At 39.2% G+C, this 23,815-nt stretch overlaps 3 protein-coding genes across 3 annotated transcripts in view; 1 reads left to right on the plus strand and 2 right to left on the minus strand.

Annotated features, from left to right (window-relative positions):
• LOC134749465 (protein VAC14 homolog) overlaps window positions 1–23,815 on the minus strand; it is a 429,047-nt gene that overhangs the window by 107,974 nt on the left and 297,258 nt on the right. The gene's annotated exons all lie outside the window — the stretch shown is intronic.
• On the plus strand, window positions 1,982–14,982 carry LOC134749593 (zinc finger TRAF-type-containing protein 1 homolog). The gene is made up of 6 exons (XM_063684597.1): window positions 1,982–2,362; window positions 4,009–4,247; window positions 11,941–12,152; window positions 12,739–12,899; window positions 13,673–13,875; window positions 14,508–14,982. The coding sequence occupies exons 1-6, from the start codon at window positions 2,150–2,152 to the stop codon at window positions 14,533–14,535; spliced, it is 1,056 nt and encodes a 351-aa protein (XP_063540667.1). The 5' UTR covers window positions 1,982–2,149; the 3' UTR covers window positions 14,536–14,982.
• LOC134749643 (WD repeat-containing protein 89) lies at window positions 14,536–23,675 on the minus strand. The gene is made up of 9 exons (XM_063684659.1): window positions 23,427–23,675; window positions 23,061–23,284; window positions 21,848–22,023; window positions 20,916–21,077; window positions 20,426–20,527; window positions 19,978–20,069; window positions 19,528–19,630; window positions 19,072–19,215; window positions 14,536–14,676 (listed from the first exon to the last, which is right to left on the minus strand). The coding sequence occupies exons 1-9, from the start codon at window positions 23,573–23,575 to the stop codon at window positions 14,536–14,538; spliced, it is 1,293 nt and encodes a 430-aa protein (XP_063540729.1). The 5' UTR covers window positions 23,576–23,675.

Below are 23,815 nucleotides of genomic sequence, written 5' to 3' on the forward strand. Positions count from 1 at the left end.
AAAACAGCAAAAAAATCACGTTTGTTGTATGGGAGCCCCATTTAAATATTTATATTATTCTGTTTTTAGTATTTGTTGTTATAGCGGCAACAGAAATACATCATCTGTGAAAATTTCAACTGTCTAGCTATCACGGTTCATGAGATACAGCCTGGTGACAGACAGACAGACGGACAGACGGACGGACAGACGGACAGCGGAGTCTTAGTAATACCCTTTGGGTACGGAACCCTAAAAAAAGGATACCTATGGCGGAAGGATCGTGAATTACCTGGCGCAGAAGCAGCAGAATGAAAGGTGGGCTGAATGTCAGTTACAGGAGCAACATCTTGAAAGGTGGATGTTGTGGTGGATTCTCATGTTGTCGGCTATGCTCGTAGCGCGTAGCTCGCGCTGGTAGTCATCTGCAGAAAAAAGTGACCCCCCCCCCTGCAATGGCATTGCTGACTTTACACAAGGCATATAATATGCAAAATTGTTGCATAAGTTCAGTTCCAAATTTTAATGTCATTCGCATTCACTTTTGACGACCTGTCTGGCCTAGTAGGTAGTGACCCTGCCTATGAAGCCGATGGTCCCGTCCCGGGTCCTAAACCGGTAGGTAACGGCATTCTTTCGTGTGATGAGCTCGGACATTTGTTGCTGAGTCATGGGTGTTTTATATGTATTTAAGTATTTATATAAAAGTTTATATATTATATATATCGTCGTCTAGTGCCCACAACGCAAGCCTTATAGAGCTTACTGCGGGACTTGGATTATTTGTGTAAAGTGAGGTTTAGACTAGCAAGAACTTGCATGCAATTTTCAATACATTGCGGTATCTGATAAACATTTTGAATGAAGTTTACCTTAGTAGGCAGCAATGTAACGTAAATTGCATGCAAGTTCTTGCTAGTCTAAACCTCGCTTAATAATGTCCTATATTATTTATTTATTATTATTAGATTTATTAAATTTAACTGCTATTTTTTGGTACAACTTTAGCACAATCAGTATAGTGATTTAGGCTTGAAAACAGTCAGTCAGGCATACTGTGGCGGTTATAAAATGTTATTATTGTGTTTTTACGTTATACATAATAGAAACTTACCAAGTAGACATAGGGTCGGTACTGCTATAGCATTTAATCGCTTAAAGCGATTCCTATGTTCTTCGGTAAAATGAAGATCGCAAATCCTCTTTTTTTTATAAAATTCATAATCTGATGGGGTGCCCAACTTGCCCCCAATAAGCTGAACCCAAACTTTAAATCGATCAGGGTGTTTGTTTGGATTTGGAAAAACGTGCAGCACCGCACCTGAAATAAGTTATTTTTTTAAATAAATTCAAATGGTGTAACATCTGCTTGACCATTTTAACATCTCGAATCGCAGTATATCAACATTTCAACAACAGAAAATGTCTAGTAGTAGTAAGTCTAGACAAAATAATTTACCTTTCTTCGAACATCCAAATGCACAACAATGCGGCATTGTAAACTTAGTCAAGCATAAGGACGCTGATAAGCAATTGTGTTATCCCACATTCAATTTGCAAAAAATGCCCACTCAAAAATTTACGCCAATTGACGCTTAAAGTTGACACTATGTTGACACCTTTATTACATTGACATATTATTGCTTATCAAGTTATCAGCATCCATTATTAGTGGCCATTTCCCAAATGTAATAGAAATAAAATATTTTAAATGGCTGAAATATAAAAAGAGGAGCACGAAACAAAATTGTTTTACTTTTAAGTCAATAACAGATACAGTGTTGCCAACATGGGTGCGGGGATAGGACATATAAAAACCAGTTCCGAGTTAAGTAATAAAGATGACGCTATTTTTTCGAATAAATGGCTCTCTATGGGACTGTCCCCCCCCTGATCCTACCTTCTATCATAAAACCGGTAAAGGTTTCTCATGACTGCTCTATCTCTATCTGTCAAGTAACGTAAAATGGAACGTTTCGTCGCGTTGCGCTAAAAACAGGCAGGGCGGAGGGGGGTGCTATATATACAAACAAAACACGTCAATTTTATATATATATATATATGTACTTTGCTTTATCTATGCAGAGTGCAACGAAACCTTTGTTTGTGTTCATCATCTGGCGCAGTTCTCGCTTGTTTTGATTAAATCTGTGTTTGTTTACGTCGGGCAATGGCCGAGGCACCCGAGAGCGAGCCCGTGCCCTCCGCGAGCACCGAATCTGAGATCACAGCCGCCCCTCCTGATGAGAAAGACGAGGAGGGCCCGCTGCCCGAAAAGCGCAGAAAGTTAGATAAAGAGACGAGCGAGAAGCTCGAGCACAGGCTGGGCGGCATCCTGTGCTGCGCGGTCTGCCTCGACCTGCCGCCCGCCGCCGTCTACCAGGTATTCCTAAAACAGCTGATCGCCGCGACAAAGCCGTCAGCTGTTTTACCAAAACATTTTATATTGCTTCCTCTCTTTGTTACGTAAGGCCGGGCTCGCAAAGCGCGCCGTGGCGACGCCTACACGGCGCGCGGCGCGTGTCACCATTTTGTGGCCGTAGAGTATTGTTATGGCGTCATGATCATGAACCTTTGTGAATGTACGTCGTTGTAAGCGCGCGCGCTGCTGCGCCATTGCCCTTTGTTCCGCCCTTGAAGGGTGCATTACCAAACTGTAATTACATATTAATGCATATTGTGTAATTAGGCGAGTAGTTGTGTATTTATTGTTAAGAGTGCTAGACTATGTACACAGGTAGTTGTAATGGACCTAGCTGTATGGACTCTTGTAGCATTTCATTTGAATAAAGGAATGTTTAAGAGATTTGGCCCTTTTTCATTTAGAAACCCTCCCCTCATCCCTCAGACAAACATCATCAACAATCAAAACGCATTTCCTCTGATATTACATTATTTTACATTCCTGGAAATTTCTTTGTTTTCATAACAATGCAAGTTCTTGTGAAATTTTAAATATTTCATTTCATTCATAAATAACAATGTTTGGAATCATTATTTTTATTACAGTTGAATGATATTTATTTCATGTATTTTTTCTTGAATCATGTAGTTTTATATTTTTAAAGAAATTAGTAATTAACATACAAAATCTTTCTCTTTTTCAAAATAAATCATCAATACTAAAATATTTTTGACACTGATTGTGACACAGAAAAGTAGAATTCTTCTTTGTTTTTATTAAGAGTTGTTTAAGAACACTTTAATCTAAGTATTTATTTTCTGTTCCAGAAGTATTCCTATGCATTAGTTTGCTTTCAGGGGCCATGCAATGAAGGTCCGAGGTAGTCGGCAAGAACACAGCAGCATTGTTCTATACTAGACAAGATTAAAACCATCGTATGTCTAAAATCCCATCCTGTTAATATTTTTGTAACTCAAAGATATTAACAGCAGGATTTTACACATTAGATGGCAGATCACATGATTACTCACAATACATATACTAATACACTACTTTTCACAAAAAAAAGAACATTACAATAGATTGTTTAACTGCATTTTACTACTAAAGTACAGTTAAACAGTTTGGGTTTACCTAGTTTAAATTTAGTAAAAACATTTAGTCACACTATGTTTCTAGTTATATGTAATTAGAGTGCTTTTCTAATAATTTTAGCCTTTCCATGTACTTATGCAGTTCAAAGTTGGTAATTGGTAATTAATAAAATATGTATAGGTCCAAGTTTCTTTACTTAATCTGAAGTTACTAGTCTTTTTATTTGAGTCGTCAAGACCTGCACGGTGGCTACAGAAGTTAATCCCAAAGTTAGCTTGGTTTAATTTGAGAGTTTTCAATTCAAATATACCATTTTAACAAGTTACGGCTACATTACAATCTAACAATTCTGAAAATGCAACTTCTGATAGCTTATCGTCTAGCCGCCCGGATACCTCTAAGGACTTCCATTCCACTGTATTTTTAATCTTTTTGACAGATCAAAATTAACTACAATTTAGATTTGTTTTCCGGGCGGCTAAAGGTTACTGCCAACCGAATCCCCCCGCTGAACATCCTCCCACCCACAGTGCAGCAACGGGCACCTGATGTGCGCGCCCTGCTTCACGCACCTACTCGCCGACGCGCGCCTCCGCGACGAGGCGGCCACCTGCCCCAACTGCCGCGTCGAGATCTCCAAGACTTCTGCCTCTAGGAACCTGGCCGTTGAGAAGACAGTGTCCGAGCTGCCTTCGGAGTGCAAGTACTGCGCTCAGGTGTTCCCGAGGCACTCGCTACAGCACCATGAGGAGAGGATCTGTGAGGACAGGTTAGTCATTAGACCTAAGTGACCTTCCTTTACCAACTGCCGTAAGATCTCCTTTAGTTTTGAGAAACCTGGAATTTTTATAGAACTGAAATAGTGGGCGACATTCTTTCAAAATGGTAAACGTTGTGGTTAAACGTTTGTATGTAAAGTTATATAACACCACTCCATTTTTGAGTGTTCTGTGCCTTAAACAGAAACGGAATGACCAGTGTATAGTTTTATTAGCGCCTAATCGCCTATATTTCACAGAAAATGTGGCGCCTAATCGCCTACGTTTTTTTTTAAATAGCTCTCATCCAATAATATTTAATAGGTTAGTTTTGAAATAAAACGCATATAGTTATCGCAAAGATTTCTGCGCGTGTCCTCCATATCTATGTAGGCATGTATGAGGAGACGTTGACCGCATGTATATAACGAGATAAGGCCACATGCGAGATTTCTGTAAATAAGTACCTACGTCTCATTGAATACTAACTAGTATTATGTATAAGATACAAATACAAATCGTTTATTTACCAAATATTTTACAAATTGACATCACAGGTTGAACTTAACAAAAAAAAATTGATTTTACAATTAAGCTAATATCCATCGGCCCCAAACTAGGCGCAGCCTGTATCTCGGGAACCGGGTAAATACAATTTACTGAGAAATTTTAACAATACTGAATATTATGGCCGTTGTTTGAACGAGAGATATCAAATATAAAATATAAATTAATTGAACTACAAAAAAGTGCATGCAGGAAAATATATGCAAAAAAAAAAATACATACATATACATATAATCACGCCTATTTCCCGGAGGGGTAGGCAGAGACCACGGATTTTAAAAAAAATACAATCAAAATAAAGCATTCAGGAGAGACATGCGTAAGTGGAATTAATATTTTTTTAAGCGTGGTGTGTGCTACGCTACCTAAGTATGAATAATTTCTTCTGTCTGATTGTAAGACTGAGAAAGAAGCCATTTCTTAGTTTTCGATTGTAAGATAGAGCAAGAGAAGTCATCAAAGTTACATAATTTAGAAACCCTATTGTAGACTGTAGGGTGTAGGAAGAATGGAAAGCGTTGCGAAGATAGCGGCTATAACTTCGAATCTTTTTCGCGCTTCGCATGGATCCTAAATTTGGGACTCGAAATATATCTTTTACGTCTCCATTTTAAGGGCTTAAGGGTCTTTAGGCGTAGGTACAATGTGCTTCGCCGAAGTAGGTTTAGATTGTTGCTGCAGTCTTTCCATTTACAGCTTTCCTTTGCATTTTCTTGATTAACGCTTCTTGATCCTCTCCTACTTTTCATGATCTTTTCCTGATGAAACTTACTCTTTAGCTTTACACTCCGTTCTCGTTTTTATTTTCTATACCAGTATACCTACCGTACTAGTAAGATTGGACCGTTAGGATGAATCAAGGGTAGATACAGAATATTGGGTTCATAATAAAGTGGAATAGTAAACAAGTTTGAGAACAAATCCGGCCTTCACCACTGGAGGGCTTCGTCACTTTTTCTTTAATATATGACATGTATTACAGTTATTAAAGTGGAATAGTGTTTAGTTTTTAAGTTTATAAAATTTATATCTATGTTAGTATATAGACAACATATACCTTATAAGGTATATGTTGGGCCTCGTTGCCTGAATTAAATTTTAAAATAAAAATAAATAAATAAATAATGATAATAGTCATGTATCTGAGGCAGTGTACTACCAGTAATTTAAATGACTACGTTTAGACCTTATCTTGTTGAAAATAGATTGCAAATAAGTAGTCAATAGGCGAGTCCAGACAGACCGAGCTCCTTCGCGCGGCAAATTCCTCGCGAGACGGCTCGTTGTGTGTGGACCCGACTAACAGTGTCGACGATGGTATCTTCCCCCAGGCAGTACAAGTTCTCCCAAGTAGTAGTGGGCGCTCCGCGGCGCTCGTGGGGCGGGCTGGGGCGCCTGGCGCAGGGGCTGTACGCCCTCATGGCGGCGCTGCGCCCGCGCAGCTCCGGCTCTTACCCTCCGCCACCCCCGCCACCCCCGCCACCCCCGAGACGCAAGAGGTACCGGGACGCATCACCAAGCTTGGACTGAACACTTAACGGGGCTTATATTGGCGAACTTGAGAAACCACGATACTGCTTAACAAGATTGATTAGGATGTTTTTATTTTAATCGTGATTGTGTTTTGAAATGAGGGCAATCAGAATCGTTTAAGACGTATTTTATGCTGAATCAAAAAACAATGATTTATGCAGCAACTATTTTAGTTGATAATTATAATGCTGGCAGCAATTCTAAACCTTGCAGAGATGCGTTTGCTGCCAATTTAAAGAAAGAGTCATTCTGCGCTTCCGATCGAGAATTATAAATATCTATTTATCTTACCTCATAGCTTAATATGTCTTGGTTTTTAAGAATTGAGTGACTTGTAAAATGTATTTTATTTTACCAATAAAGATCTGTATATCTGTTCATGTACTCGTATCTATATCTACCCATATTAGTTTTAAAAAACCAATAGGTAGTTATTTATAATCTCGCGTAAAAGCGTGAGGAGACTATCTTTTAAAGTTCTCACTTTCAATACCTAAAGTTTGTTTTTATATCCCAGATATACCATACCCATTCTACCCAATCGAACTGATATTTTTAAAGTGTTATATATTTAAATACTTTCTCTAATATAATCTTTATTCAAATAGGCCTAGCAACAAGCACTTTTAAATTGTCAAGTTTTAAATATTACCTTAATCTAAATATCAGAGCAATTTATTGATGCAGTTATTATTATTCTTAAAAACATTAAATTATTATAGATGTCAAACTTTTTTTAGCTATTAATCAAATGCTAAAAAACTAATTTATTCAATAAATGTCTTTCTCTAATAGATACCCGTTCCCTGCATTCTGAATTCTGAACTTGCATACGTATAAGATTTATCAGTGGCACAGTCAGTGGAAAGTTCGCAAGTTCGCCAATGTACACCCGATATGTAATGTATAACATACAATGTAAGGCTCCCTGTACGCTCACTAACGCTAGGGGATGCTTGTCCGCTTGGTGACTGCGTGTCGGTACGCGCATGGCTGCTCTGTGCTTGTCTTGTCTATCTCATGTATCTATGTGAAAGTTGCGTAAAGTTACCAAAAAGTTGGAAATTTCAGGAAAACTTCACAGGAAGTAAAAGAAAACATCACTATGGAAATGGAAAATTACGACCCGCCGTACAAAAATATGAGAAGTTTCTGATTTCTTTCCTTATGGAAATTTCTCATTTTGTAAACTATCAGTACGGCACATCAGTATTCTCATAACACTTCTATGTTTTATTTTATGCAAGAACTTATCAGTTGAGATAAATTAAACATTAAAAATCCAAATGGGAATTTTTTATAGCCCGTCTGACCCAGCACAGCACCGACTTTGCAGTGACAAAGTGCCGAAGTGCGACCTATAAATTAGTGACAAAAGTGCTGAAGTGCGACCTATAAATTAGTGACGAAGTGCGACCTATAAATTACAGTGAAAAAGTGCCTAAGTGCGACCTGTAAATTGCAGTAACAAAGTGCCGAGGTGCGACCTAATATAAATTTCAAATTTCCATAGGTTTATGGTTACGCTCACACTCGGTCCCTGCAAAAATCTGTGCAGAATTCAGCTTGGTTTGACTATAAATGGGAATGCATTTTCACTCACTTTAATTATTTATCTATTCTAAAATAATCAGTTCTGTGCTATCGATCGGTGTCTAGGTTTGGGTTTGGGTACGATGACCGACAGCAGTAGCCACGATAACAGGTTTAGACTAGGTCATTAATATCCGTCTTTTTATTTATTGCCAAAACTTTCCTATATGGTTGTCTTATTCTATAGTTAGTAGTTATAGTTTTGCACTAGGTACGGACGTAGCGTACCTATATTCTAATATATCTATCTTGTTACATTGAATTATTTGTAATGGGGTTGGCAACTGTCAAAGGTTTGCAGAGATGGCGCCATCATATCTTGCCCCTATTTCTATGAGGGCTGGCATCCAGGGCATTAAAAAACAAAAATTTGACACAATTGTAGGGACTGACAGGGCAAGCTAATTCAAGCTATGCTGGCGCCATCTGCTAATTATTTCGACCGGCCAACCCCATTGTCATCTACGTTCGTGAGTCCTTTTAGATTCGTTACTGCTTTACCTACAATCTGCAAAGTTAACTGAAGACCAGTGTTGTAACATTTTTCATTCGCCCTTTCATGTTCGTATAATAAGCGTGAAAGAGATAGTAAGTGGCAGTTTGGTGTCCGGATAGTATCTATATCAAAAAGATCTTGATTGTTTTTGAATAACAATGCTTCGCGACAAGCCTGTAGCATATCTGTCGCTAACAGAATACCTACAGAAGGTAATTAAGAATCTCTTTTCTGACATGATAATATGCATGCTCATTAATTAAGTACCTATTTAACTTTTCAATATAAAACTCATTTAATAATGACTAGCGACTATTAGGGATGATGACTCATGTTGAATTTTATAACAAAAGCAATTTATCATAATAATGTAGATATTAAAATAATATAAAAATACAAAGTTTCAAATTTTAAGTAATTTTTCAACTTCCAAAAAGGAAAAAAGTAAGGTAACCACATTCGATTCCTTACATTTTATCCAAAAAAAATATTGTACAGCAACTATATACATAAACGCAACATTTCAACGCCATTTTCTTATTTTGTCCATACATTCAAAATGGGTTCTCAGTGAACTTGACGTCACGTTCACTTATCGTTTTGTTTGGAGCGTTTCGCGAGTGAAGTACTACTGTCGGAGTTTGCCTATCATTTCTGACATTTGTATAGCTTTAATGCTATGGGTCCCATATAGACATTTGATCCTAAAAATAAACCTGATCGATTGATACCATTAATGAAAATTTGTCATCTAGCCTATTGGCATATCGATCAGCAGTGTACCGTGACTTGGTCACGCACGCTGCTCGCCAGCTACATCGAAGATCGTATCCTTTGTCATGCACATTTATTAGCGAATGCATTGGAGCGTGAGCGTGACTTCATCTTGGCACCTACGACTCGGCCACGAAACGCTCTCTTAGACCGCCATATTTAGTTAAGGGCACGGGCAAACGCCATGAATAATCACACGGGAATTAAACTAAGTATACAGGGTGTTTGGCACATGACCCGTCAAAATTTTTTGGGGTGTAGGTGGTATACATTCCCTTCCTTTCTGTCCTTGGAATGTTGGTCCTAACTCCTAGGAGCTACTGTTCTGGAGATACGATTTTTTAAATGTTTTTCCTAAATTACCCAAAATCTGATATTCGAAGCCCCATAACCAGGGACCGGCCCGCTATCCCTTATCGGGGTTTTATAAGGGTATTGCATAAGGCTTAACTCACCATACCCTTTGCCAGACGAAACCCTTTGTTTTGGTTTTAAAAACCCTTATATAAAGCTACCACATTTGAGTAATCGGTAGCCCAAATACCCTTACAAAACCCTTATCATCCGCTCACCAACACCTTGCATATTGATTACAAGGGTTAGCCTTATAAAGGGCTTCCCTTTTAGCATATAAGCGTGCTAATTTAAGTCGTCTACCTTGTTCATAAAGCACACATTACTTCGAATCCGAGCGATCGACGGCGGCGTTCTTTGACTAGGCACGTATTTTCTTTCCTTTTCATACACTACCGTAGATATATACTAATCCTGTCTCTTTCACGCAAAGGGAAACCTTTATAAAAAGCGCTTAAAGATAAGGGTAACCCTTATTAAGAGCTAACCTTATTTTTGGTTAGCTTTTCGGTAAGGGTTGGTCAAAGGTAAGGGTATGAATGGGCTTGCAGTTCAAAAGGGAAAGTCTTTCAATGTGTTAGCCGTGTTTAAGTGTCGCCCATTGAAAGGGTTTTATCGCGGAAAGGGTTGTCCGGTCCCTGCCCATAACTTCATAACATAACATTTAATTTAGAGGTGGAGATAAATAATAATAAAATAAATATGAAACAAATTATGTGTTTAAAACCATACACAGAAAGAAGTTATGGGGCTTCGAATATCAGATTTTGGGTACTTTAGGAAAAACATTTAAGAAATCGTATCTCCAGGACCGTGGCTCCTAGGACCAAGGTTCCAAGGACGGAAAAGAAGGAAATGACACCACGAACACCCCAAAAAAATTTGACGGGTCATGTGCCAAACACCCTGTATTTGCAAGGGCAGGAAAGAAAAAATCCGCGCGATGGCTATATCTTGGCGACGTTTAGGTGCTATAAAAGCGTATACGCCATAATATGGGCTCAACAACCACGCCTTTAGGAATAAAGTGTTACCTAAATAAAGCGTCACGTTCGAGGTTCGTGACAATCATGATGGTTGTTGAAATTACGATGCGCCGTATCCGTACTGATGAAGTTTTGCTTTGTTTATGTAAATGAAGAGGGGTCCACGTGTCTATCGAATGATAACGCGCCACGCGCCGAATGGTTTTCAATATTATTTTATTTTATTTTGGTACATGGATAACCAACAGCGCTATAAATAAATAAATAAAATAAAAATCGTTTATTTCAGATCTGCATTGATCCATAACGGTGTTAGTATAAAAAAAAACCTAAAAACTATGTTAAGTACTAAATTAATTAATAATATTACAACAAAAAAATATTTATCTCATACATATCAAAAAACTATAATAGAATTAGAAAGCCAATTATAGGTTTTCACTTATAGAAACGGAATAAAATATAACAAGCTTATTGCCCAACTTAATTACACATGTACAAGTTCATACAGCACAAGAACAGAGGATCGATATGAATATGATCGATTATTACAAAAAATAAGTAGAAAAGAAGGTAAAATCTGTTAGGTAGTACATTTAGCCACAGTACATTAGCCCTGACCTGCGCCAGAATCATTGTCACCCATAAAGTATCTTAATTTTTTTTTTTAAAGCCTACTAAGTGTCCCACTGCTGGGCAAAGGCCTCTCCCCTTGATTTCCACGACTCCCGATTTGGTGTTTCCTCCGGCCAGTTGTTCAGGAAGCTGTCCAGGTCATCCCGCCATCTCCGTTTGGGCCTGCCCCGTCCACGCCCCTCTACCGGCATCCACTTGGTTGCTAAGCTAGCCCATCTGTCTGGATGCATGCGGTGGACGTGACCGGCCCAGTCCCATTTGAGCCTAGCGGTTTTCTCGCCTACGTCAGCGATGCCGGTTTTTGAGCGCAGCGTGGTGTATCTAATTAATTTATTTTTTATTATTGATATGCTATTACTAAATATGTCGATATTACAATTTATAAAAGCTTTATTTAAGCTCATGCTTGCCCTGCATAAGAAACTGTTTACATTATTACGAGTAGATTAGTATCAGTATCTAGGTATTATGTAATGTACGAGTTAATTCGCTTTGTAAACCTTTTTACTGGGTGATGATTAGGTATCTTAATGTTTTATTTTTGTATTCGTCTGTCTGTCGGCGTGTCTTCGTCGGCATTTATTTGTGGCTTTGTAGACGAGGACGCGTTTGACGTCAGGACGGCCGAGTCGAAGCCGAGTGAGCTTAATTATCCGTTTCTATTGCATATATCTTCGTTTAGTACCCACACTCACTGAGCTTATTGCGAGTCTATTAATTAGATTCGAACAAGACATTCCTATTAATATTCACCGATGTCCTTAGACTGACGGGCTGTCGCTACGCGTCCATCGGCTGCGGCTGGCGCGGGCCGGCGCACGAGGCGCGCGCGCACGAGGCGGCGTGCGCGCACCCCGGCAAGAGCGCCGCGGAGGTCGTCGACGTGCTGGCCGAGAGAGAGAAGGCCGCGAGGGACGCTAATGCGGTCTACACACAAGTCCTCGACTTGCTGTCATATGAGAAGATCACCATCAACGGTGAGTAGACTGAACACTAGTCTTGTTTAGAGGATTGCAATCATGAGGCGACATGGAGTTGGAGGTGGTTAAAGCGGCAAGGGACGACCGAGTGGAATATACGCAGGTCCTATACTTGCCGCCACGGCCTCTACGAAAAGCTAAAAGGCCTGCTTGCGAGGCTAACCTCGCATCAGGAAACTTTTCTGCAGACTTTAACTTCGTTAGCTTCCTTGTTAAATATTACAGAGTTGTAAATCTAATATTGGTTTATATATTTTAGGGATAAATATAGGGATAAGTCCTAATAGGGATAAATTCGCCTTTTTATCTCTATTTCTGTAAAAAAAGTATCTAATATTTTATTGATTCCATATTTGTAATTGTTTTTTTGTAATTTTTGGTTAATTTTATTGCTTGTAAAAATTGACATGTAAAAGTGCCCCTGTGGCCTATTTGCTGAATAAATGTTTGATGTTTTATATGAAACTGTGTTGTGTACAATAATGTGATTACTACTACGAGTACCTACCTACTTACTTTAGTCACATTTGAAAAATATAAAAAAAAAAAACTTTTTATCAAAGTATTTTCTTTGTGATTATAGATCTGCAGTTGAAACCGTATCGCACAGAAGAGTTCGTGCACAAACTGTACTACGAGACGTCTCGCTTCAACGCGTTCGGCCACCAGTGGGTCGTGAAAGCCTTCGTGAATCGCAATCAACGCGACCCCACGCAGAGCACGCAACGCGAGATTACATATCAGGTAAGATGCTGAGGGTGACAATAAAATTATTAGGGTTCCGTACCCAAAGGGACCCTATTACTAAGACTCCGCTGGCCGTCTGTCTGTCACTAGGCTGTACCTCAGGAACCGTGATAGCTAGACAGTTGAAATTTTTACAGATGATGTATTTCTGTTGCCGCTATAACAACAAATACTAAAAAGTACGGAACTTTCGGTGCGCGAGTCCGACTCGCACTTGGCCGGTTTTTTTCTTATGCTATACCAGACAGGCGGCCATACTTTTCCTTTTTCTCATAGGGTTCTCATTGTGCTTAACTCCCTAATTTGCATTAGTCTTCCGGCCGTCAAATAGAGGACTCCCTACTTTTAATTGGTGTTTCTAAAGTCCATCTAAGGTAACTTGCACCTACTGGAACGGAACAAAGCGAGGGAGTGTCATATTGAGTCATAATTTCGTGGAAATTTGACAGGAATGTCAGTCATGATGATATTGCCACATTTTGTCAATGCAAATGCCATGCAGAAGTAAGCTCGGTCCGACTATTAAGCAGTTTTCAGTCCAAGGATGACGTCGTCAAAGCAACGAAACGGCAGAAGATATCGTTTTGTAAATTAGAATCGCAATTACATGTATAGTCGGTCAAACCAAATTGTCAGTAAATAAGAACAAAAAAAACTATGACATCCTTATCTTTCGGGTGCTAGTACTAGTGTAAGACAAATAAAGTATGATTCTCTCTGTCAATGTTTGAAATGGGACAGTCGTTTGAGAAGGAAAGTATAATTTCCAGTTAATCCTGAAAAGCAAGACCCTGTCCCCCCTGGTGGTGCAGTGGGTGGGGCTGCGCGGGCCGTACGGCGAGGCGGCGGTGCGCGCGCGCGTGGCGCAGCACGTGTTCGCGGACGACGGGCCCGAGGCGCCGCCGCAGCCGCTGCCGCTCCGAGACCACGCCGACACCAACCGCCTGCTCGCCAACAAGGCCATACACTTCAGGTGATCTATTTACAGCCGAGACACGGCCGTCCTGACGTCGAACGAGTCCTCGTCTACAAAGCCGTAAGAAACAAGCTTCTCCCTCTGGACCGCATCCAGCGAAGAGCGACTCGAATTGTCGACTGCCAGCGTATTTCGGAACGGTTTGACTCCTTGGCGCTGCGTAGAGATGTGGCCTCGCTCTGCATTTTCTATCGCGTGTATAACGGGGAGTGCTCCGAGGAATTGTTCGGATTAATCCCTGCAGCTTCTTTCCGCCATCGCCTTACGCGACAACATTACCATCCTCACCACTTAGATGGTTGGCAGTCCTCAACTGTGCGTTTCTCTAGAAACTTCCTGCCTCGCACAGCCAAACTGTGGAATGAACTGTCGCCTGCGGTATTTAATAATAAAAAAAATAATAAAAAAAAACGAAATTGTAGTGAAATTTGTTTGCCGTGCAATCTATAACTATAAAATCTCCCGCTAAACCATCGCCTCGAACGTTTCCTCGTCCATAACGCATCACGCCAGGCAAATGGACTAGGAAACTAAATAAAAAATCCTATACGGCCATTCTGACCCTGAACGCGTCCCCGATTTAGACTATGCTATGTGAACAATTAATAAAGTAATGACTTTCTTTCCAGACTCATAATGTTCCTGACGTCGAAGTGATCACTTGGGCCCGCGCTCGAGCGGCGGTTCCTGCTGCGCACGCGCCGCATCCTCCTGCTCGTGCGGCAGCACTCGCTGCCGGTCGAGGAACGACTCGACCGATATACTGAACGGGAAATAGTTCCGTAACGCCACAGACGTCTGAATTCAGAGCCGGATTTTTCATTGGATCTTATTACCGTATATAGTCAGTAAATCACGATCTGTCAGATAAAACTGACTCAGTTCGTTGACCATAGACATCGAAAATCTGTGAATTTCCAGTTATCAGTTTCTATCTGACAGATTTCTATGACTAGACATTAACCTTTTCGCCGCCAACAACTCGATCTCAAGAACATCGATGTTGCCATCCGCCTGCCAGCAACGCATACGAAGTTGAAAGAAGTCAGGCACCGGAAGATGTCCCGCAGCCCCTCGGTCAGCACGGTCGCGTGGCGTGGAGGCGTGGAGGAGTGGAGGCGTGGAGGAATGGAGGCGTGGAGGCGTGGAGGAATGGAGGAGTGGAGGCGTGGAGGAATGGAGGCGTGGAGGAATGGAGGAGTGGAGGCGTGGAGGCCGGGGACGCCACATCGCTTTTATTTTCTTGGCGGCGAAAAGGTTAATAGCCAATAGAAGGCGCACCCCACATAACCTGAAATTATCAGAAATTAAGCACCGGAATCTCTACGTTCACGGAATAAATTCAGATATTTTCTATGGCACCTGGTTGTTCTATACAAAAGTATCAAGTGTCATAAACAGTGAAAATATTGTGTGATCTGTGATTTTGGTGCTTAATTTCTGGCGATCTCAGCCCGTGTAGGATGCGCGGGATGCGTCGCAAAATCCGGTTTTAAATTCAGGTGAATCTGATGGCCCTAAGGGTGATATTCCATTTGTCCAATGTGCATTTCGTCTCATTTTCTAAGCAAAATGTGAGACGCATATAAACATTGGATAAAGATCTTGGTCATCTGCTTTTGTCTACCTATTCCCACAGATTTTAGCCTTTCAATACTATCTCCTTACCTTTTAATGTCTTGTCTGTAAATATTTGATTTTTTTTTGTCATAAGACGCTCTCTGGCGCTTAACACATTTTATTAAAAACAAACATCGCCTCTGCCGATAATAGGGTATTTGACTACTAGTCAAATCAGTTTTTATTTTCGAACTGTCAAAACGATTTTGCTAACATGTGACGTCACAATCAAATTACCTACTCTTTATAGTTTTATACGAGTTTTAAAATAGAAATTATGTCTAAAAATAACTGTTGTCTACGTTTCTCTATTAATCTTCTGGTGCTTTATTTCATGCATGGTGTAAAATAATTTATTTTAAGTACAGTCAAATACCCTATACCAAAATGTATAGTGATCAGTATATATATATATATATATTATGAATTATTGCAGGTATATTGTATATGTAGGAAGTAACTTGTCGGTATGTTTGTTTGTGTTGGCGAAAAACTGAAGTTTTATGTTAATGTGTATGTAATGTTACTTTTTTTTTTTTTTTTTTTTTTTTTTTTTTTTTTTTTTTTTTTTTTTTTTTTTTTTTAATAATGTGTTTTTCGAGAAATCTTGACTGCTGATTAAATTCGCTGATTAAAACTTTTTCTATCCTTTTAAATCAAAGTGTTCGAGATTAGACTATATTTGAGTACAAATTTATTTTTATTGGGATTTTATTTTTAGGCTAATTTGATGTGTGCCGTCATAGAATAATGATTATATGTAAAATGCATGGAAATATGAAAATTGACAGAATTGTGAAATGAACCTTATTTAGATAGAGCTTAAATCATGATATCTCATTGATGTTATATTTTAAATTTTATTATGCTTTATTAAGCAAAATATATTGTTTATATAGTTTTGAAAGAAGTTCTGTATCGAGTCGAATTAAGAGATTATTATTAATGTTAAGAGTTTATTTTTCGGGTCCTTTTCACGAAGGTGCAACTAGATGGCGACACCGGCGTGTTTTTATTCAGTGTTGCCGTTTCATATTGCAAAAGGTTAACTTTTTAATTTTTACATAGTCTTTTCAACTCCCGTTTAACCTTTTCGACGCCGTGTCAAACACAAAAGCTGTCATCCAGACGCTACGTCACCGAAATGTCAAAACTGAATTTGAACTTTATGCATATGCATGTAGGTCTATGTCGCTCTGTGGTCTATGACCGATTAATCGGTCTTTGGCGTTGAACCTACGGTGCGTATATATCGGTCATTGGCGTCCAAAAGGTTAAATAGGCACGAATGTCGGTCTATGGATGGCAACATTTGTGCCATTTTCAACCAAAAGGGTACTTATTGTCGCTTGTCAGTAAGGCGCTATTTCCATATAGCTTCAATTAGAAATCAACCTTATCAACAAGCGACAATGTGGTACCTTTTGGTTGAAAACGTCACATTTATTAATTATCTGCCCTTTATAAGACTGAAATGGTTGGACAGACTGAAATGTTAAGTAATTAAAAGGAATGTTGTTGACTTGGTGGTAAAAACCTTTGTGAGACGGATTCGCATAGATGTGTGCGTGGTTTAATGTATTTACACTAGTGTGAGTGTTCCGTTAGTCGTAACAGAATGAACTTGTGTTTATTCATATTTGGCTGCTTAGTGGATAATAAAGAGATAAGTTATTGAATTATTGATTTTTATTTATGCCCCAACACTGATATCATTACGCTTTAAGTGCCTTGCCTGAATTTGAAATTATAACTTATATGTAGGGTATTACAGATCAAGTTTCTACAGGCTCTCCATCTGTTCGTCAATTCGCTACAGTTTTAAACCTATCCTATGAACACGACCCTGACTCTACAAAGCTTAACTTTATTAACACCAGTAACAATCTACAAGGTGTTTCCTGTAACAGGAGCAATAAATTAGACTGGAGGCTGTACGTCTCAAACTGATCAACATTTGTTCAGCAACTTTTTAAAATTATGAAATTTTTAGATTATACCTTTTTCATACTAAGTTAAACTAATTATAGTACATTTCGATGCTAGTGCGGAAAGTATGTCATTACTTCACGAGTACCGAGATATCTTGCCACGAGCCGTAGGCGAGTGGCAAGACTCGGAACGAGTGAAGAATGACATTTCCGGACGTGTATCGAACGACGTTTTTTAATACAGTTGCGAAAAAATTATAAAAACAACAAGTAAGAAATAAAAACTTGGAAACTTAAAACGCCTCTTAATAGGTAGTAAAAGTAAGAAATAAACGCCTCTTCTTTCACCGGCGTTTCGGCAGCTATTCCGTTCCATTCAGACAACTTATTAAGAACGGTTTTTCAATATTAAAAAATAAACGTGTTATAATGGTGATGAGGTAAGTAATTAAATTATAAAATATGTATATTTTTCGTATTCTTACATTAACAGTAGGTTTTTATGTTGATTACGACGTTTAAAGGAAACTAATATTAACACTCATCAATAAGTAGTCATGAATTGGAACAAGTATAAATTTAAAAAAATTGGAAAAGTAAAAAGCACTAGTTCGCGAAAACCAACTTTCCGCACGCTAAACAGCTACGTAAAGTAGCACTTTTTGAGCAACTGTATTAAAATAGTTATTTACGATACAAGTGCGGAAAAGAGGAATTCGAAACGAGTGGCGATAAATTAAAACACGACCGCAGGGAGTGTTTTAAATCGACACGAGTTGCGAATTACCTTTTCGCACGTGTATCGTACAACGTTTTACAGTACATATGGCCCTTTAAACTTTCGACATATGCATGAAAAGTGCTCATTCCCGCACTAGTGCGAAAAATTAGCATCATATGTACTGTAAAATATTATTTTCATTGTACGCTGCCATCTGTGTTTTTGACGTTGCTTGTCACCCTTTAAACTTATTAAACAAATTTTGCAATACATTGCGTCTTAGAATAAACTTTAAAGTGTAATGAAAATCAAAACAAAAGTTGCTGAACAAATATTGGTCAGTTTGAGGAGTACAGTATTTTAATGCTCCTGTTACAGGAAACACCCGGTATACTAATCACTAGCATACCAGTTTTAATTTTATAGCGCAGGAAAGAAAGTGCAACTCAATTATGCTTATATAAATGTTGTCTTAAATCCGTAACAGACTACCGCACCGCACCGCGACCTCGGTGCGGTCAAAATATCTCTTTCTCGCTCTAACTTTATAGGTGGCTTTTGCACAATGAAGTATTCAATGTTTATTATAATAGTTAAATATTTATGTAAAGAGTGCGCTAAACATACTTTTAAGTATAAAGATACCAACACTATTCCATAAAAAAATGAAACCTGAAAATTTGCGAAAGCGGCGCCATCTAGCGGGGATCTAGCATTGAGTAACCTAGTCGAACCACCTTAACGCACGTACGGCGACCACTTTATTGATACATGCGCCGCAGCGCACCAAGGTCGCGGTGCGGCGCGCGTGCGCGTGCGCGTGCTATTACAGTTCCCCATACAACATAGCTTAATAAAAGAATAAAACAATAGTATACGTATATGTAGAATATATTGTGTTCAATAAGGCCTGTGGCGCACTCTCATCTTCTTGATGGAGCCGGCCAGCTTGTGTCCGAGGCCGTTGTGATCGCGTCCCTCCCCCTCCCCGTCCCCCTCCCCCTCCCCGCTCGTGGTCCACAGGCTGATGAGGCCGGACTCGCCCGCTGTCACCAGGATATCTCGCTGTAAACGATCAATAGGTAAAGGTAAACATTTTTAAGGTTCCGTACGCAAAGGGTAAAAACGGGACCCTATTACTAAGACTCCGCTGTCCGTCTGTCTGTCACCAGGTTGTATCTCGTGAACCGTGATAGCTAGACAGTTGAAATTTTAACAGATGATGTGTGTTACTAACCGTTATGGGCCAGTGTTGTCTTAAATAAATAAATTAAATTGAATTGAATTTCTGTTGCCGCTATAACAACAACTACTAAAAACATGGCGCGTGATCATATATTCCTGGTCAGGCTTTAGAAGCAAACGAGTGAAACATACCTCTGCATTGTAGGAGCAGCACCTCACGACCTGCTTGTTCCCGACGAAGTTGGTGGTCGGCTGCAGCTTCTTACTTGTAGCCGTTACCGAGCGGAGGACGCTCCTAAAACATTATTTAATAACATATTTATATATGTTAACCTTATGGTTAACACCAAATTTAAGATTATTTTCCCGTAATCCTTTTATATAAAGTTTTTTATTTTATTTATTTCAAAAAATATACTTATGTCTATTTATACAAAAGTTTCGCCAAACTGTAGACAGTTTGTTGGCGAATGAGCCAATGGTTATTTTGCAATAAGTTGCTTGTTTTTGCAATAAGATTTACGAGGAAATGCCAGTTAACAATGTTTTCACATATGTTAGGGAGTCCTGTTTTTCATTGCCACCTGATGATATTGTATCGCGGTACGCGGTGATATACTGGCAATAGCAAGAATGTCTCACCCCGTGCCCGCGTGTGAGCCGGCCAGCATGACGCACTCGCCGTCGCGCGAGCGGTGCGCGTCCACCAGGTAGCAGTCGTCGCCGCGACTGCGCTGTCAACACAACATTGTTCTAATAGGGAATATTACGCGAAACTCTGCGTAGGGGGCGCCACTACCACAATCAGAGGGTCTATCGTGAAACAAGAAATATCTTTATCTAACATCTCTGTCACTCTTGCATATCCAAGCGATAAAGAGGCAGATAGCGAATTTTCGGATTCGCGTTTCCCGGTAGGTCCTCTGCACGGGCCTTCGCAGCCCGGGGATGAGATACATATATTTCCCCCTGCGACAAAGAAATAAAAAAAGGTTAAGCTGTAGTTACTCTAAATTGAACCGTGATGAGATGACACTTGGCAGATTTTACGTTTCCTAATGTGTTGTAAAGATGGTGACAGTTTGCCTACCTTGATGGTCCGGGAGATCTTGTCGCGGTCGTAGCTCCGTATGAGGTCTCCGCGCTCCGTGTCCCACACCTGCAGGTCGCTGCTCTGAGTCACGCACGATGCCTGCCGTGGAAAATATCTTATTGCAGATGAATCGAATATCGAAACTATCGAAACATCGTAAGGGATATATGGCCGTATGACCCTTACGACATTTGAAATTTCCACCGTCGATATTATAAATGCGAAAGTGTGCCTGTCTGTCTGTCTATTAGCTCTTCACACTTAAATTACTGATTTACTTGAAATTTAATATAGAGATAGTTTGAGTGCCGGGGAAGGATATAGGCTAGTTCTTATCCCAGAAGTCATCCTTAAGGGGGTGAAAAGGGGGGGTGGAAGTTTGTATTGGGAATTGATAAAAATTAAGCTACCCAAACTACTAACTCCATGCAGACGAAGTCGCGGGCAAAAGCCAGTTTTATATAATTTGGAGTCTTGTATGGTATACCTGTGTGTCACTAAGCCACGTGATTTTCTCTATGGAGTTCTCCACATTGAGTGAGTATGTGAGTGCATCGTCTTCATTGGCCTCCATGATGTTGAAGATGTTGAGGAGTCCATCGTCAGCACCAGATGCTAATATGCTGGGTTTTTTCTTGTGGAACTTCACCTAAAATTATTAACAGTAATGTCAATTTTAATAATGATACTTTTAATTAAATAAAGGGAAAAAGATTTTCGATAATGGTACTGCTCATAACCTGCTAATGCTATGCTGATGCTGGTAATGGTAGCTGCTAGTGTATTAAACAATATCATATAATACTATAATATTTCTTTCTATAATTTTGAGCAAAAATAATCAACTTTCGATTCAACCACTTTTCGACCCAAAAGAAATTACAATGGAAACATCTAACAATGAAAATGATCAGAAAAGCAACTTAAAATTATCATTAACAGAAATACAGTTTGGAAAACCTTAATATCTACTTTCAAACATTACAAAAATCCATCATGCATGAGTTTGATGTTTTGGTGTATGAATATGGTACCATTGAATATGTTTTCAATTTTTTTTCTAATGGCTATTTGTATGCATGGTGTAGCAGAATAGCAGACACACACTTTTAGAACTCTACTAACACATTAAATAGTAATATCACTCAGCCATAATCAACCTAGCCCCAAACTAAGCAAAGCACCATGGGTACTAACTAGGCGACGGTATATATATAAATACATATACTTATATAATATACATAGAAAACAGCCATGGCTCAGGAACAAATACCATTCATCACACAAATAAATGCCCTTACCGGGATCCGATCCCTAGACCATCGGCTTCATAGGCAGGGTCACTACCCACTAGGCCAGACCGGTCGTTGGTCATCGAAAATGATGAACACAAATGTGGATTGGAGATTTAACACTCACCTGAGTAATATCATCAGTGTGCGAGTTCCAGTAGCCGCCAAGAGGCTTGGTGACGCGCTGATCCCAAAACACAAGGTATGCATCATTCTGCACTGTCTGGCTGCCCGCACAGAGCACTCGGCTATTGCAGGATATGTCCATGCACAGGTATGGCCGAACTATTTGTTCTTCCTCATCTGGAGAATCATAATCAGGTTATCTTCTTCTGATATCTATACAATCTGGCCCAAATCAGTATGGACTTATCAGGGTGTAGCTTCAGACCTGATTTATTTATTTAGTCGTATGGCATAATACAATTTATGGTCGCTTTACAAATTTACAAATTAATAGTTAGGTTCTTTACCCAATGGGCTGCGTTTTTGCTTAGCTTAAGTAATTCCAGAGGATCTCCTGTGTACTTCCTTTTTGGGCACTCAGACTTGATGTATACATACAATTTGGATCTGCAATCTGTATTGCAAAGTTTAGCAAGTTTGCAAATTATTTTTAACTAGTGTTAAAAATCACTATAGCCCATGCGTCTTTGACTTTATATTGTTTTCATATTTTCAAGTGACAAGCAAGTGGTGGAATACAATTGTTGTTTATTGTCCCATATATTTACTCTATGTCCCATGAGAGGCTACAGTCATAGCTCATGCAATGATAACGAGGATGGTTTAACCAATGTTATGAGCAAGGCAAGACAAAATCACGAAACAGCTCAATATTTTTAATTATTTTATGCTCTTTACGTAAGTCTCAATCATATATTTAGGTAGCAACTTCGTATTATTAGATTGTCCCATTAAAAATGAAATAATAAACCAAAGAACGAAAAAGAACGTAATAATACCGGTATTTTTTGTATAAAGAAAAAAGCGGTTCCGAGCCTTGGTTATAAGACCTTGTCAGACCCAGGACAATTTTTGTGCTTTTGAATTTGTAAGTTTCCTTTATTTGTATAAAAGTTGAAAACTAGAATTTAATTGTACAGTCGCCATCATAGTCATTGTATATTGGAGCGGCTAAGGCGCTTACAAATATCTGAACACGCCTCTATTGTCTTGGCGTTAGAGTGCTGGTTCAGATATTGTGAACACCTTGGCTGCTCCGATATATCTGATGGCGACTGTACTTGTAGTACAATATACACACAGTACACTAGTACAGTACAGTTTGTTGTTGTAGTATTGTAATTGTACATGTTGTGGTAGGAAGTCAAAGCTACCTTTATAATCCTGCACACAGCTCCCGCTGGTCCTCGTGTCCCACAGCTTCACCAGCCCATCCTGCCCACACGAATGGAGAAGGTGTTCCTCTTTATGCAAGAACACTACATCAGTCAGCTCCTTCTTGTGGCCGCTGAGCTTGCACACCTTGTTCAGCGACGTGTTGGTCAGCTGGTATACCTCGATACTGTTGTCTACTAAGCTTACGGCTATTTTTAATGACCTGGAAATCAATTTCAGGCGTAAACATGTGGTAAACGTTATAAGTGAAAAACTATAATATTACTATTCATCTTAGGTTATTATCGCATAAAATAGATTAGGAAATGCTTTAAAAAGTTTAAATGACATAAATCAGTACTCACTTAGTTGTGGCTAACTTATTTATATACGATTTCTTAAGCGACACTGCAGTTTCTGTTAACAAATTGTATTTTTTACTAAACAATTGTTCTATCTCTTCTGGCCCTACTATGTCTCGGTCCTCTTCTTCTGTGTCAATTATGTCTGCCATTTTTTGTAGATTTTAAAGGTATTTACATATAAATTTATTTAAAAAACTGCATGTAAACAAATGTACACAACACGTGTGTAACTAGAAATTTCACGTCAGTTTGACAATTGACATTGAATGGCTGAGTGATGTAGCTAATAGGTAAAAACCGAAATAACCAACTTCTCTGTTGAAGTCGGTTTTACATGTGTCTTAAATAGCGTTGTCATATTAAAAAGAAAATTGTAACTTTTTAATTAT

Source organism: Cydia strobilella, chromosome 18 (assembly GCF_947568885.1).
Source record: "Cydia strobilella chromosome 18, ilCydStro3.1, whole genome shotgun sequence".
In the NCBI taxonomy this organism is placed as follows: Eukaryota; Metazoa; Arthropoda; class Insecta; order Lepidoptera; family Tortricidae; genus Cydia; species Cydia strobilella.

Bases quoted from the DNA above. Each gene is read 5' to 3' on its own strand.
- LOC134749593 (XM_063684597.1), top strand. From the start codon at position 2,150: ATGGCCGAGGCACCCGAGAGCGAGCCCGTGCCCTCCGCGAGCACCGAA. The intron at 4,248-11,940 runs GTTAGTCATTAG...CGATGTCCTTAG, and splicing joins GAGAGGATCTGTGAGGACAG to ACTGACGGGCTGTCGCTACG. The intron at 13,876-14,507 runs GTGATCTATTTA...CTTTCTTTCCAG, and splicing joins AACAAGGCCATACACTTCAG to ACTCATAATGTTCCTGACGT.
- LOC134749643 (XM_063684659.1), bottom strand. From the start codon at position 23,575: ATGGCAGACATAATTGACACAGAAGAAGAGGACCGAGACATAGTAGGG. The intron at 23,285-23,426 runs GTGAGTACTGAT...ATTGATTTCCAG, and splicing joins AATAAGTTAGCCACAACTAA to GTCATTAAAAATAGCCGTAA. The intron at 22,024-23,060 runs GTAGCTTTGACT...ATGATTCTCCAG, and splicing joins CTGTGTGCAGGATTATAAAG to ATGAGGAAGAACAAATAGTT.